Genomic DNA, 11,776 nt, shown 5'->3' with positions numbered 1-11,776 from the left:
ATGCGCAGAGCCGCGGAGCCAGGGGCGGGTGCTGGCTCCCGCGCGCGGAGCATGACGGGAAGCAGGCGGACGGGGGCGCGAGCGGCGCCCCGCGGCCTCCCGGGGGGACGAGGCGGCGCCTGGGCACGGCCCGGGCCTCGCTGCCCCCCAGCTCCGCCGCCACGGGCCTGCCCGGAGGGGCCTTCCTGGGCGCGGGAGGGACCCGCGGGCCGGAGGCGATGGCTCGGCCCCGGCCGCGGGCTGCCGCGGAGGAGCGGCCCGTCCCACCCCGCCTCTCCCGCGCTCCCTCCCGTGCCGCTTCGGACCCGCCTCCGGCCGCGCAGCGCTGCGGCCTGGTTGGGGTTGTGCCGCGTTTCCGCCTCTCCTCCCGCGCCCCCGTCCTCGCGGCGGCACCGCGGAAGGGCACGCGTGCCCTCGCCTCAGCTCGAAGCTCGGGTCAAAGCCCAGCATCTTAAGCAGCAGATGGTCAGCGGAGGCAGGGGCACGCGTTCCCTACTGCCAGCGGTGCCGTGGGAGCGGGGACACGGCCGCTCGTCCCAGCACGAGGCAGAAGCAGCCAAGGGATGCTGCATAACCCCACCTGCTCCACCTCTTGGTTTATCTGTCACGACGACTTTACCGGCCAGAAKTGTCCACTGGTGGTCTAAACTTAGCGGATACACCTCTCCTCCTCCACAGGCCTAACAGGATTTATTACACTCAGCATTAAGCTCAAGTGACATTTAGTAAAGCTTGTGTACTTACAAATCAGTGTCAGGCAACCTTGTGGTAAAACATCCTGCTGCCCAGGGCTGTGCAAGTAGCTGAGTGCATCAGTTTTGCRTCCTTCAGAGGACCATTGCAGGCACCAAACGACCACACCATGAATAACTTCAGGGAACTCCATTTCCAGACAACTTATTTTAGTTGAATAAGTAATGGGTCTGACCTCAAAATATCTTCCCTGGCTTGTGGCTTGCAGGCTGCCTATTAGACCTCCTCCATACATCTTGTTCTGCATAACATCCAGAAAAATCAGGGCAGATGGAAATCAACACCTGTTTCACCACAGCAGCCCAAAATACTGTAAAATCTGTTACTTCAACTGGAATCCTAGAATAATTAGCTGCAATTCATAAGTGTCCTGCCTTGATAAATTCCTTTATTACATAATTTAAGATCCTTATTAGGCAGGCACATGGAGAACAGTCATTATTAATCAAGCAAGATCAGAAATAGCCTGATCACATTAAAATAATATGTTTATTTCCTTTAAAATACTGACCTGTGCTTTATTACTGCTGGCTGAGGTGAGCAGTTCAGAAACTTGTGGGCAAAACTAAAATTCATAGCATCCAAAAAGCTTCTTGAGTCAAACAGAATGAACCATGAAAACAAAATTCATGAATTTGCGAAGAGGCTAGACCACAGGATAGGCTTTCATGACAAAACTGTTCCTTCCCGTGGAAAAAAGAGAATAGGCTGGATTTATAGCACCTACTTTGGTAGGTCACATTCTCCACACCACAGCAAGACATCACAAATACTCCCACAGGGTTAAAGAACCCAAGGCAAAGGAAGCAGGAAGTCTGCTGTGAGGGCAAAGATGACACACGTCCTTGGGGAGGAGTTCTTGAGCACACTGCTGGCAGCTCCAAGTGAGCTGAGAGGCGATGAAGGCCCCCTACGGACTAAGAACTATCATGGGTGGCTGTCCTTCTCCCGTACTTGCTACAGCCTCACCTAGACATTTAGAACTGCTGTCACCTGCCTGACAGAACAGAACAGCTCAGCTGCAGTTTATGGCAAGACAGCAACTAATGCAGCAAAAGGCCTGAATAACAAAATCACAACAGATCTAAATGCAGACCTTTGTACAGTAAAGACAAATAGAATATAAACTAAGAATGATAGAAACTATGAGAGATACTAGAGATTAACATGTCACTTAGAAGCACTGCCTAACCATTTGTATCCCTCACATGTCAGGTGATGGGATCCAGAAGATGTATTTAGAAGTTTCACATCTTATATCACTACTCACCACCATGAATAATGTGGGGCGTGCTGTTGAGCCCTTCTTTGTAAAAATCAGGATCTGCTAACGGATGACTTGCTGTTCAGATTAAACACTGCATCTGAAGAAAGGCAAACATGGCAATCTTCACTTAATACATTCACATTGCCTCACAGATGCAAAAGGCGGCTCTCAGTCCACTTTCCTGCTGCTCCCTTCCTCTCCCAATTTTTTTTCCATATAGGTACGTTTTCGCCACGAATTCATGTGAAGGTCTTACTCATTTTCCTTTATCCTCTCCTTGAGCAGTTCTACTAAAATAGTCGTTCCCAAGATCCTCATCTGACCTTTCATCAATCTAGCCACATCTATAGCCTCTCCAAGCCACATCAAGTCTAAACAATTACCTTTGAAATATTCAAAAAAAAAAAAAGAAAAAAGAAAAAAGAAAAAATCTGGCCTCAAATTGTGTGGTCTTTCTTTCTTTTATGCTGCTTACACTGGAGAAAAGAAAATAATTACAAAGGTGTTTCCAGCAACAAATGCTAAATTTGGTTTCTGTGCTAACTTTCACAGCTCTACCAACTCCGCTATTTGCTTCAAGCCTTTGACAGATATCACAAGTATGTACTGTAGGTGGGACCTTTTGAGTTCTGATCTGCCTCATTTGGAAACCATCCAAAATTGCCAATATCCATATGTGTTTCACACACATCTCATTTTGGATTCCTGACAAAACTCCTCCACGTTCTATTAACACAACCAAGTGCTCACCACATTGTTTGACTGGAGCTCTCCCTCCAGCTGGAATATGCCAAAATAGACCCACCATCTCTTCCCACAGATGTCCTTCATTGTGAGGCTCCTGGGAGAAGAGGTAGTAAAAGACAGTAAATTTTAAATCTGTTTTCTCAACTAATTTGTAATTGTAATTCTGGATTAGTTCTCACTAAGAGTAAAATCTCTTAAYTTAGACATAAATGAAATAGAATCTGATCTCTAATGGCACAAACAGGCACCATCATTTCATCCTACCATTCCTTAGAAAAAGCTTCCCAAACACCTGTCTTTCATCATGCTGTCTAAAAAAACGTAACTTGTACACAGGTCACTAGGGTTTAAGCATGCCATTTGCCCTTTAGCGGCAAGCCCAAATCACAGAACCTTCCCCCAAAAACAAACCACCACCACAAACTTTACTAAGGATCTTAAGAAATTACATCAAAGATTGTTAAAGTAAGTCTTCATAAGCTGGCAGTCACTCCCAAATGTTGTAGCAGGCCAAGATCTGTTGTGAAGATGACCTTAATCTGACTCATCCCATAACACCTACTACAATCCAGTCTAATCACTCACAGTGAAAAGTGGCAGTGGGCAAACACCTTTAAGCTCAAACTGAGCTGAGGAAAGATCTTACTGCCTAAGCCTACTACCCCTCAGTTCTGCTACTGGAGCCACTACTGAGGATACCAAAATGCTTTGGTTAGCAGAGATCTACTGTTTTGGCATTCTGCAGCCTATCCCCCACGTCCTTCATTTCCCCCTAGTGCATGGGTGAGGCAATGCAGATTACCCACATTGAGTGCCCTGCGAAGCTGTTGGTGAATACTCGTATTCTGTCGTTCTACAAACTACACAATAGGTGGCATGTGAGGTACGAAAAAATGTGGGAAAAAAAGCCCCCAAAACACAAAATATAATCTTATGGTTATAATGAGGAGTCACTCGCAAAAACTCCTGCTCTTTCTAACAATGCCTCAATTCTAGGAGACTCCGCTCATTATCTGCCTGCAATAGTTGCATCAAGATACTCAGATCTTCAAGATATTCACAACAGAGTGCAAGACAAGGCTGCAACACTCAAGAGTCATACACTAGATGCCAGACTGACATCATGGTGGCAGGCAAAACACAGAGGCAAACCCAAATCAGCATTAGATGGCACCCAAAATAGTGTTAGATGCAAACCCAAACCATTAACGTACCTGAGCTACTAGGGTGCACTTTAAAGCTGCCAGAGAACAGCTGTTAGATACAACAATAAGGCAGCAGTGGCTGGCCACAAATGGGGAGATAAGACTCTTCTGGCTGTTTAGCTAGTAATCTAAGCTTCTATATAGGCCTGTAGACACGATCTTATTGATGTCCGAACGTCGACTTTAAACTACCGATCTGGAGCCTCTGCCATTGATTGTAACTTTCTTGTGCTTGTTCCAGATTGCTCACCTTTCAGCAGGCTTGAACGAAGTCAATCATTTTTTCTGCCTTAAAAAAAAAAAGCAAACAAGTCTTCTTAGTACCAATTCAAGTAAACACTACTGATTTCTTCCCTTCTAGTTACTGCATGCACCTGTTGCAAATAGACACTAATAAGAATACATACAAAGCTTTCATTTGTCAAGTCAACTGAACACCATCAAGAGGTTTCATTAACACAGGTACAAACAAAACATTTCACTTGTTGAGGAAAATAAAGGAAATGCAGCTTGGTTTCCATTAAAGGAAAGATCCTAGGGAGCTCTCCCACTTCCTGCTGCAAGAAGCACCTTACAAACTGTAGTTCAGCTGTCTCCTGCAGCAAGGGAGAGTGGCATTTCAGTCTGAAGCAAGTCCATTTCCAACATAGCCTTATGCATGCCACACATACAGCTAAGGTAGTCCATCCTGAGGCCAACTTTACTGACTGGGGTGGCTGCTGTAGATTTGGGCAAGTGAGGCCTTAAAGGGAAGTTTAGGAGAGGAAAGAGGAAAAAATTTCACAGGAGAAATACATCAGATTCTGAGAGAAGGAACGGAGTGCTACTGCGGGGATTGAACAATCAAACTTTTGCTAGTCCATGCTCCACCTCTATTTCCAGATGACATTACCTAGACACTTACTGAAGAGATTTCAGGTAGATGGTATTGACCCACATTGATTCTACATCTGTATGTCACAAGCCCTTTCCTTCCTCCATGCCACCCCTTGATTCTTGAAAGACACCCTTCCCCATACTAGAGATGCAAGCTGAGATTTTTAGATCATGAACCAAAAAGGTTTTCTTGACTGATCATAAATCTCTCAGGCTAAATATGTATTCACATAGAGACCACTAACAAAAGTGKAGGATGTCACAGTGGAGACTTGTCATCTCAGAAGTGAAACTAGAGCTAGTAACCCAACGCTTTTTCCCTACAGGCAGGGAACAGCTAAGGTTCACTTTTATGGAGCAAAGTAAGCTGTGGACTCTGCACGAGCTTGGAAAATTTCAAAAACAAACTCAATGMAATAAAGGTACATCTCAAACTGTAGACTTTTCTTTTTCTTTCTGCACATATTGCGTCTTAAGCAAACAACTGGTTTGAGATAAGCAACTTACAGCATTAACAGCTGATCATCTGAATCACATTTTATGAACCTGTTAATAGTAGACTAATGAGAGGCTGTTTTACTTCATAACAGAATTCACGTTGTGAGGTATGACTTTTTCCATTATGAAACTATAAATTCCCAGAGTCTGAATCAAGTTCAATAATTTAAACTGATAGTAAAAACAGAATCAGGTGTTGTCTAGGAAGACCTGTCCCAGTACTGAAAGTTTGGAGTTAAAAGATTGACTGGGGCAACTCAAGAGGGAGTATGTATTCTTCAACTTAGAGTTTCTTTTCTCTCTGCCACTCTCTGAAGAGGCATCTACAGAGTCTTGCACATTTTCCCCTTCTTTATGGTCTGAAGATCTTTTTAAAGTTAATTTCTTGTTTCTCTTCAATGAGTAGAATTCTCGCATCAAGTCTTCTACCTCCCACTGCTCTTCCTTCCGCTTCCTACAGCAATGTAGTGCAGCAGGGTCTATAGGATGAGCTTCGGTGTTAAAGATGTATCCTCCAGCATTCAAGATGCATTCCCCATATGGAGTAAGCACCACATCAAAGACTGACCCATCATTGTGAATGAAGTTGTCTGGGTCAAATAGCAGATACAAGTATTTCACTGTTTCAGCCAAAAAGAAGGATTCCATGCGATTATCCAGTCTGTGGTCTCTCAAGTCTTTGATCTGCAAGAGAAGAAATCCAGTGGATTACACTTTTTCTAAATCAAGGCACAAGAAGTCATGAACTTTGGGGGAAAGTAAAACCAGCTTGCAATTCATATAAAATTTAAAGAGCAGAATGACAGCAATCATACACATGCAAGCATTTCAACTAGTTCTCAGATGCTTGGAATTAGCATAGACTAATGATAAGGAACAGGAAAGTAACAATCAGGAGAAACGTATTTCCTACATGGGTAAGGAGTGGAAAAGTGAGTAATCTTCCTATCATTTCCCCGCCTAAAAAAAATTTCCAAGGCTCTTACCTACTTGCCCAATCACAAGACCTAATTCCCAATATTTATAAGCATTTTTTTTGTATAAGAGATTTCAAATATGCTATCAAACTCTGTTATTAACAGATTTTGGGGAAATCACCCACTGCAATTCTCTTGTGTTTGCTCAGATTTTCAAGATAAAAAGAGAAAGCAGAATTGCACAACTAATAGACAGAAAACATCTCAATTTTTAAAGAGCATACGAGCCTTTCTGCCAACTTGAGACCTCCAGTATCTACCAAGATACAAGAGGGGGGAGAAGCTTCTGATGCTTTCCCATGTTTTGGATTCCAGTGCATCTGCTAGTGACAAATTTGACCCAGTTTTCAGGCTAAGAGGGAAGTTACTTCCAGAAACATGACCAGCATCACCAGATGAGCTTTACAGAGAAATACCAGGTGTTTATTTGAAAAAGAAGTCATGTTTCAACCTAAGATATATACTGACTTGACAGCAAAATATCACTCATGAGAAGGCTTTCTAGCTAAAAGCTGATTTTTAGCAGCCACACTTACTGTTGCAAATCCACAGTCCACCTTGCTGATTTTCTCAATAGACTCCACTGCATCTCTTCCCAATTCTAAGAGGATGGGGTCTCGGGTTGCACGGTACAGATACATCGCACTCTCAATCAGCTCTGCAAAAATGCAATTGCAAACATAAAAAAAAAAAAGAAAAAAAATCAAGATAAGATGTTCCTTGTACAGACTAAAAAGTATTATTTTAAGATGGTTAGGTTAAGTGGCCTGTTTTTTTTTTTTTACTTTCTCTGGCAGAGGAAATACAGAGATACCTTCTTTTCCTGACGATTTGCTACAAAGGAAACTTACTCTAACCAGATTCCATTAACTCAGGTAAGACTGAAAAATAGTCCCTTCCCACTTTCAGGGAGGAGAAGGGGGGAGAGAGAGGAAAGAATTAAAAATTGTTTAAGAGAGGGGGAATAATGAAAAAGGTGCTTCTAGATAGAATTACATACAGGATCCAAAATCTCAAACATCATTTTTAAATAGTACTGTAAACTACTGAAACAGGGGTATTTAAAACACTGCAAAACCAGGCATTACAGAATTACTCTACACAGACAACATATGCACTATATTTTCCTTATTCACTAAAGAAGCAGTTTTTTTTTTTTTGACGATATAATACATTTTAAAGATAATGCTGAGAATTTTTGGTAGAAGTGTCCAACGTGGATGTTACCTGAACATTCAAATTGAAAGAAACTCAATTTATGCTCATTTACAARTATAATCAAGTGTGAAATAAAAAAATAAAACTGTCAGAGTGGTAAAGAATAGGAAAAATATGAATCATTCCATTGCAGTATCACAGACAATATGCAATCCTCTCATCTGCTGTACTTCAGTAGTGTTACTAGAATTAGTTTATTTAAGGAACATCAATCAACAGAGCTGGAGCAGTCTATTCATACTCGCTTCCAATTCCTACATTTAAAGGATACAAGCAGTCACATTAATATTTTACACTGATTTAGATTTTCTGACATGAGATGTTTTGAATTCAAACACTTAAACATTTCAGATCCTACTGTGAACCTAATTCATCAACAGGCCCCCTTTATAATAGTAACACTATGGTTATCAAATCAAAATATGTAGTTTTGAGCATTAAAATCACTAGTAAGATGCATGCAAGAACTAAGTCAAAGTAAAATTTGGGAGGCACCTTTGGAGGATAGGTATTGTCAACATTTGATCTCACTACCAGATCAACAGCAGAACTCTACATGCTTCTTATTTTATTTCCGCTTACCAGGCCTGAGYGGATACCCTTCTCTCTTCTCCACTGTATAGCCCTGAGGAATGTTGTAGAACTCAGGCAGTCCACCAAACTGCTTCCAAACAGTGTAATAGTTGAGGAAGGTTCGCATGGCATTATCTACATCTCCAATTARGCTCTGAGAGAGAAGAAACAGTTAGCAAAGCAACATTTAACTGGAGAAGAAACAGCATAGGAATTGCCTAAATAACATTTCYACAGCCAAAGCAAGAGATGGTGACTGAAATGGGTTCTTCAGCAAGTCTGAATCAGTTAACTAATATTTAGACAGAAYGCCTTAAGAATAGGTAGTACTGAAGAGAAATTAGCTGCTGCTTTTCTGTTCAATCATATTCTACATGTCTGAAGTAATATGAAGTCCCTTTGCTACTTAGTTTGTCACAGTAGAACTGCTCTCCTATCATGCTTAACAGAGACTTCTCTACTGAACACAGATGAAGGAAACATCTGCTCTTCCACGGGCTCAGACTAACCAGAAGGAGTGAGGGTTATATTTTAAGTGTTCTGTATTAAGATGGACCCAAGACAGAGGAACAAAATTACTCTATGCTACTGGTATGACAGCTCTTACCTGTAGGCCTGGCCAGTAGGCCTCCAGAGACTGAAAAACAGGCATGGACACTGTTCCTTTGTACATCTGAACCCAAAGGTACCAGTCATCAAACTTTGTGTAATTTTTAATAGCTTTGTTATATTCTATGAAGAAACACAAAAGAGCAGGTAATTCAATATCTTCTCCTCCTACAGTCCCTCATGCAAAGTTTCTACAGGTGCAGTCAAGGATGTATTCTTGGGATTCATCACATAAAATGAACTACTCACCTAGGAACATGGACATCAGCTCCTTGTCCTGCAGGAGAATGGCTCCTTTAACAAGGTATTCAAAGTAGGAGTCCACCCCAGCCCCAATGCCAGCATCTTGAGCTACCCATTTGGCAGTTATCACATCAATGTGGTTACCAACCTGGAAGTCAGAGAAAGAGTAGAACAATTAAATTTTAAATGAAAACGAAATTAATTTTTAAATTCTTCAGATACAACGAAAACCCCACAGTCAAAGCTGTAGAGGCTGGGAATATCCCTGTGCTCTTGTGTTCTTGTTCTCTTCTTTAGGCTATTGTCAGGCCAGATATTAGACAAACCTTTTATTTAGTCTTGTGCAGCTGCCATTAGAAAAACCGCAATATCTAGTATAAGGCATTTGTTTCCCAACCACATCTGCTATGTAGCAGAACAATGGCGTTAACATTGGATTATGGCACTAAATGCAGAGACGTGGATGTTGCAGGTGCTCAGTAACAACGCTGAGCACACTACTTTCAACACAATTATTAGCACTGTGATTATTTAACCAGTACTGTGTTCACTCAGCTTATACTTGTTTACACTTAAATTGCATCCCACATAACTATACAGAAAGCAAGCAAGCAAGCAAGCAAATTCAAACTTTGTTTCCTCACTCACCAGTCCAATATCTGAGCGATTTTTCCATAGTGCCTTCAGGGCCTTCCTGGCAACATCCTCGAACACTGGATCACCAGTAAGGTGGCTTAAAGTGGCAAATTCCACTATAAATGTACCTATTCCAGCAGTACAGGTAACTGGGGTCTCACCAGGGTTTACTCCATGCAGCAAGTTCACTGTTCCATAAGGCATCCCAGTTGGAGTCTGAAAAGCTGAAACATAAYGTTTCTGGTTCAAATGAGTGTGTTCACTGTGGGCTCTCTGACAGCATTTAACAGATTGCTGGGCAAATCTGTGCCTCACATTTAACTGTACATACAGCAGCAAGAGATGGGCCTGGAGTCCCCCCAAAAGTACCCCCCCCCMAAAAAAAAGAAAAAAAAAAGAAAAGAAAGCGTAGCGTGATCCAGCCAAGGGCACAGAGAAGACGTACCACAAACTACACACAGAATCTGGACAGCTACTGCAGATCTTTGCCTTCCCCAGAACAGCAGATCGCATCCCTGCTTTGTTTGCTGCACAAACAGGGCAGTCAAAAAACTAAACACAACTACATACACCTACCAGCAAGGTACAAACACGTGAGTACTTAATTCTTACAGGCAGCCCAGTGTGTGCACTGAACAGTGGAAGTGGGCTGTTAGCAGCAGCTGACTTTAGTACGTTAATTGCTTGTGGAGGGCAGTTATACAAATCAATAATGTGTTTTGCACACACAATGCTTTGCAAGTGTATTTACAACTGGTATCATGCATTTACACAATGTTTTCCTGTAAACTAAACTTTCTTTGAGCCCAGGGAATGTGGGACTGCTTTATGACTTAATTATTAAGCAGTGTCATCTTTATCAACCACACCAGTTACCTCAGAAGCTACAACACGCAATACAAAACAGCTAAGTTCTCACCAGGCAGAAGTTTGCGAGCTGCTTCCTCCGCCATCCTCAAGAGAGGTCCAGAGCAYGGCCATCCCACTTCTACTTCAACACCAGCCTTCTTTGATAGCAAGTGAGCGGAGAGGAGACCACCCACCACTGGCAGGTGCACATGAAGAAGCCATTAAAGGACGTGGGGAAGGAGTAAAATCTGAAACTCGTGCTACGTTATCATGACACAGAGGCTGTCTACTGTCACGTAACAAGTATGAGTTTATGTTCCATAAACACAGAGAAAATTAGAGTTGCAGAAACTGTCTTAGTAATATTTGACAGTAGAAAGAAAACAAGCATAACTAACAGTTATATTTCCCTGTCAGTGTCTTTTAGTAAGATGGAAAAAAGACAAATTTCACTTTACGTCACTCAAACATGAGATTAATAATTGCTATTCCAGAACAGTACATAAAACAAACAAACAAAACAAAATTACTTTGATGGATAATAGTAGCTCATTTCAGGGAAAAGAATATTTAGTCTGAAGCTTAAAACCTGGCACCAGGACAATGAAAGTGCTGTGTCTTGTTCCGTTTACACAGAGGAATAAAGCAGGAAGGTGATGCACAAAAAGAAAGGGGAAGTTAATCTGCTTTGGATTTTTCCTTTGCGTGTGCATGCCCTGTTACAATGCATTAGAAATTAATTTTGACTGCTACTTTGCATTATATTTGTGTACGGTTCAGAAACTTGTACGCAAAGAAATTCCTGTCTAAGCACCATGAAGAAAACTCAGCTCACCTCGAATGTTAGTTTCGAAGACAGATGCATTGACATCAATATCAAAATCCACCCCTTCCTGCAGCACATTGACAACTCTCTGGAACTCAGAAACGTTTCCCAAGATCTGCAGTGGGAGCAGGACAACAGAGAACATGGCTCAGAGTTCAAAGGATGATGGCATGGAAAAACAAAGGTGTGAGTCAGTGTTAGAGGGTAATTCTTGTTCGTCTGTTTTTTTTTTTATTGTTTCGTGAGACTGGTATTTGTAGGAGATACTAAAAAGGCAAGTGTCTCATCTCATTTCAAACCCTTTGCTCCCCACGTTGTAGGTGCTCATCCCAGAGCTAGGAGGTGTCAGAGACAGGGAGCTCTGGCCACCGGCCTCTTGCTGCTGGTGCGACGCGAAACGCAAAACCTCCTCGGTCGATTAATAACTGACTTTCAGTCACTGCAGCAGAGAAACCAGGGCAGCGGCGGGTCGCGGCCGGGAGCCGGCCGGCAGCCAGCC

General features: G+C 42.4%; 2 protein-coding genes across 6 annotated transcripts in view; both read right to left on the bottom strand.

Moving 5' to 3' along the window:
• TRPC4AP (transient receptor potential cation channel subfamily C member 4 associated protein) overlaps window positions 1–5,443 on the bottom strand; it is a 43,031-nt gene extending 37,588 nt beyond the window's left edge. For 2 of the 5 annotated variants that reach the window (XM_085313911.1, XM_085313913.1), the window contains exons 1-2: window positions 5,356–5,443; window positions 2,771–4,261 (exon numbers count right to left, since the gene is read on the bottom strand). In XM_085313911.1, the coding sequence (XP_085170037.1) occupies window positions 2,771–2,851 (81 nt within the window). In that variant the 5' untranslated portion in view covers window positions 2,852–4,261; window positions 5,356–5,443. Of the gene's footprint in view, window positions 1–744; window positions 995–1,264; window positions 2,433–2,770; window positions 4,262–5,355 lie in introns of those variants that run through there. The other 3 variants (XM_085313912.1, XM_085313915.1, XM_085313914.1) reach the window with 3 other exon arrangements.
• Window positions 5,278–11,745, bottom strand: EDEM2 (ER degradation enhancing alpha-mannosidase like protein 2). Its single transcript, XM_085313916.1, has 8 exons — window positions 11,287–11,745; window positions 10,522–10,647; window positions 9,615–9,826; window positions 8,973–9,114; window positions 8,722–8,846; window positions 8,124–8,268; window positions 6,860–6,981; window positions 5,278–6,030 (listed from the first exon to the last, which is right to left on the bottom strand). Exons 1-8 carry the CDS (start codon window positions 11,420–11,422, stop codon window positions 5,536–5,538), a joined length of 1,503 nt encoding a protein of 500 aa, XP_085170042.1. The 5' UTR covers window positions 11,423–11,745; the 3' UTR covers window positions 5,278–5,535.
• Between the last annotated feature and the right edge of the window lie 31 nt (window positions 11,746–11,776).

This window comes from Rhea americana, unplaced genomic scaffold, assembly GCF_003343005.1.
Source record: "Rhea americana isolate MKP2758 unplaced genomic scaffold, rheAme1 scaffold_4, whole genome shotgun sequence".
Lineage (NCBI taxonomy): Eukaryota > Metazoa > Chordata > Aves > Rheiformes > Rheidae > Rhea > Rhea americana.
Note: the sequence above shows the minus strand (reverse complement) of the source record. Positions and strands in the feature narration are given on the sequence as shown.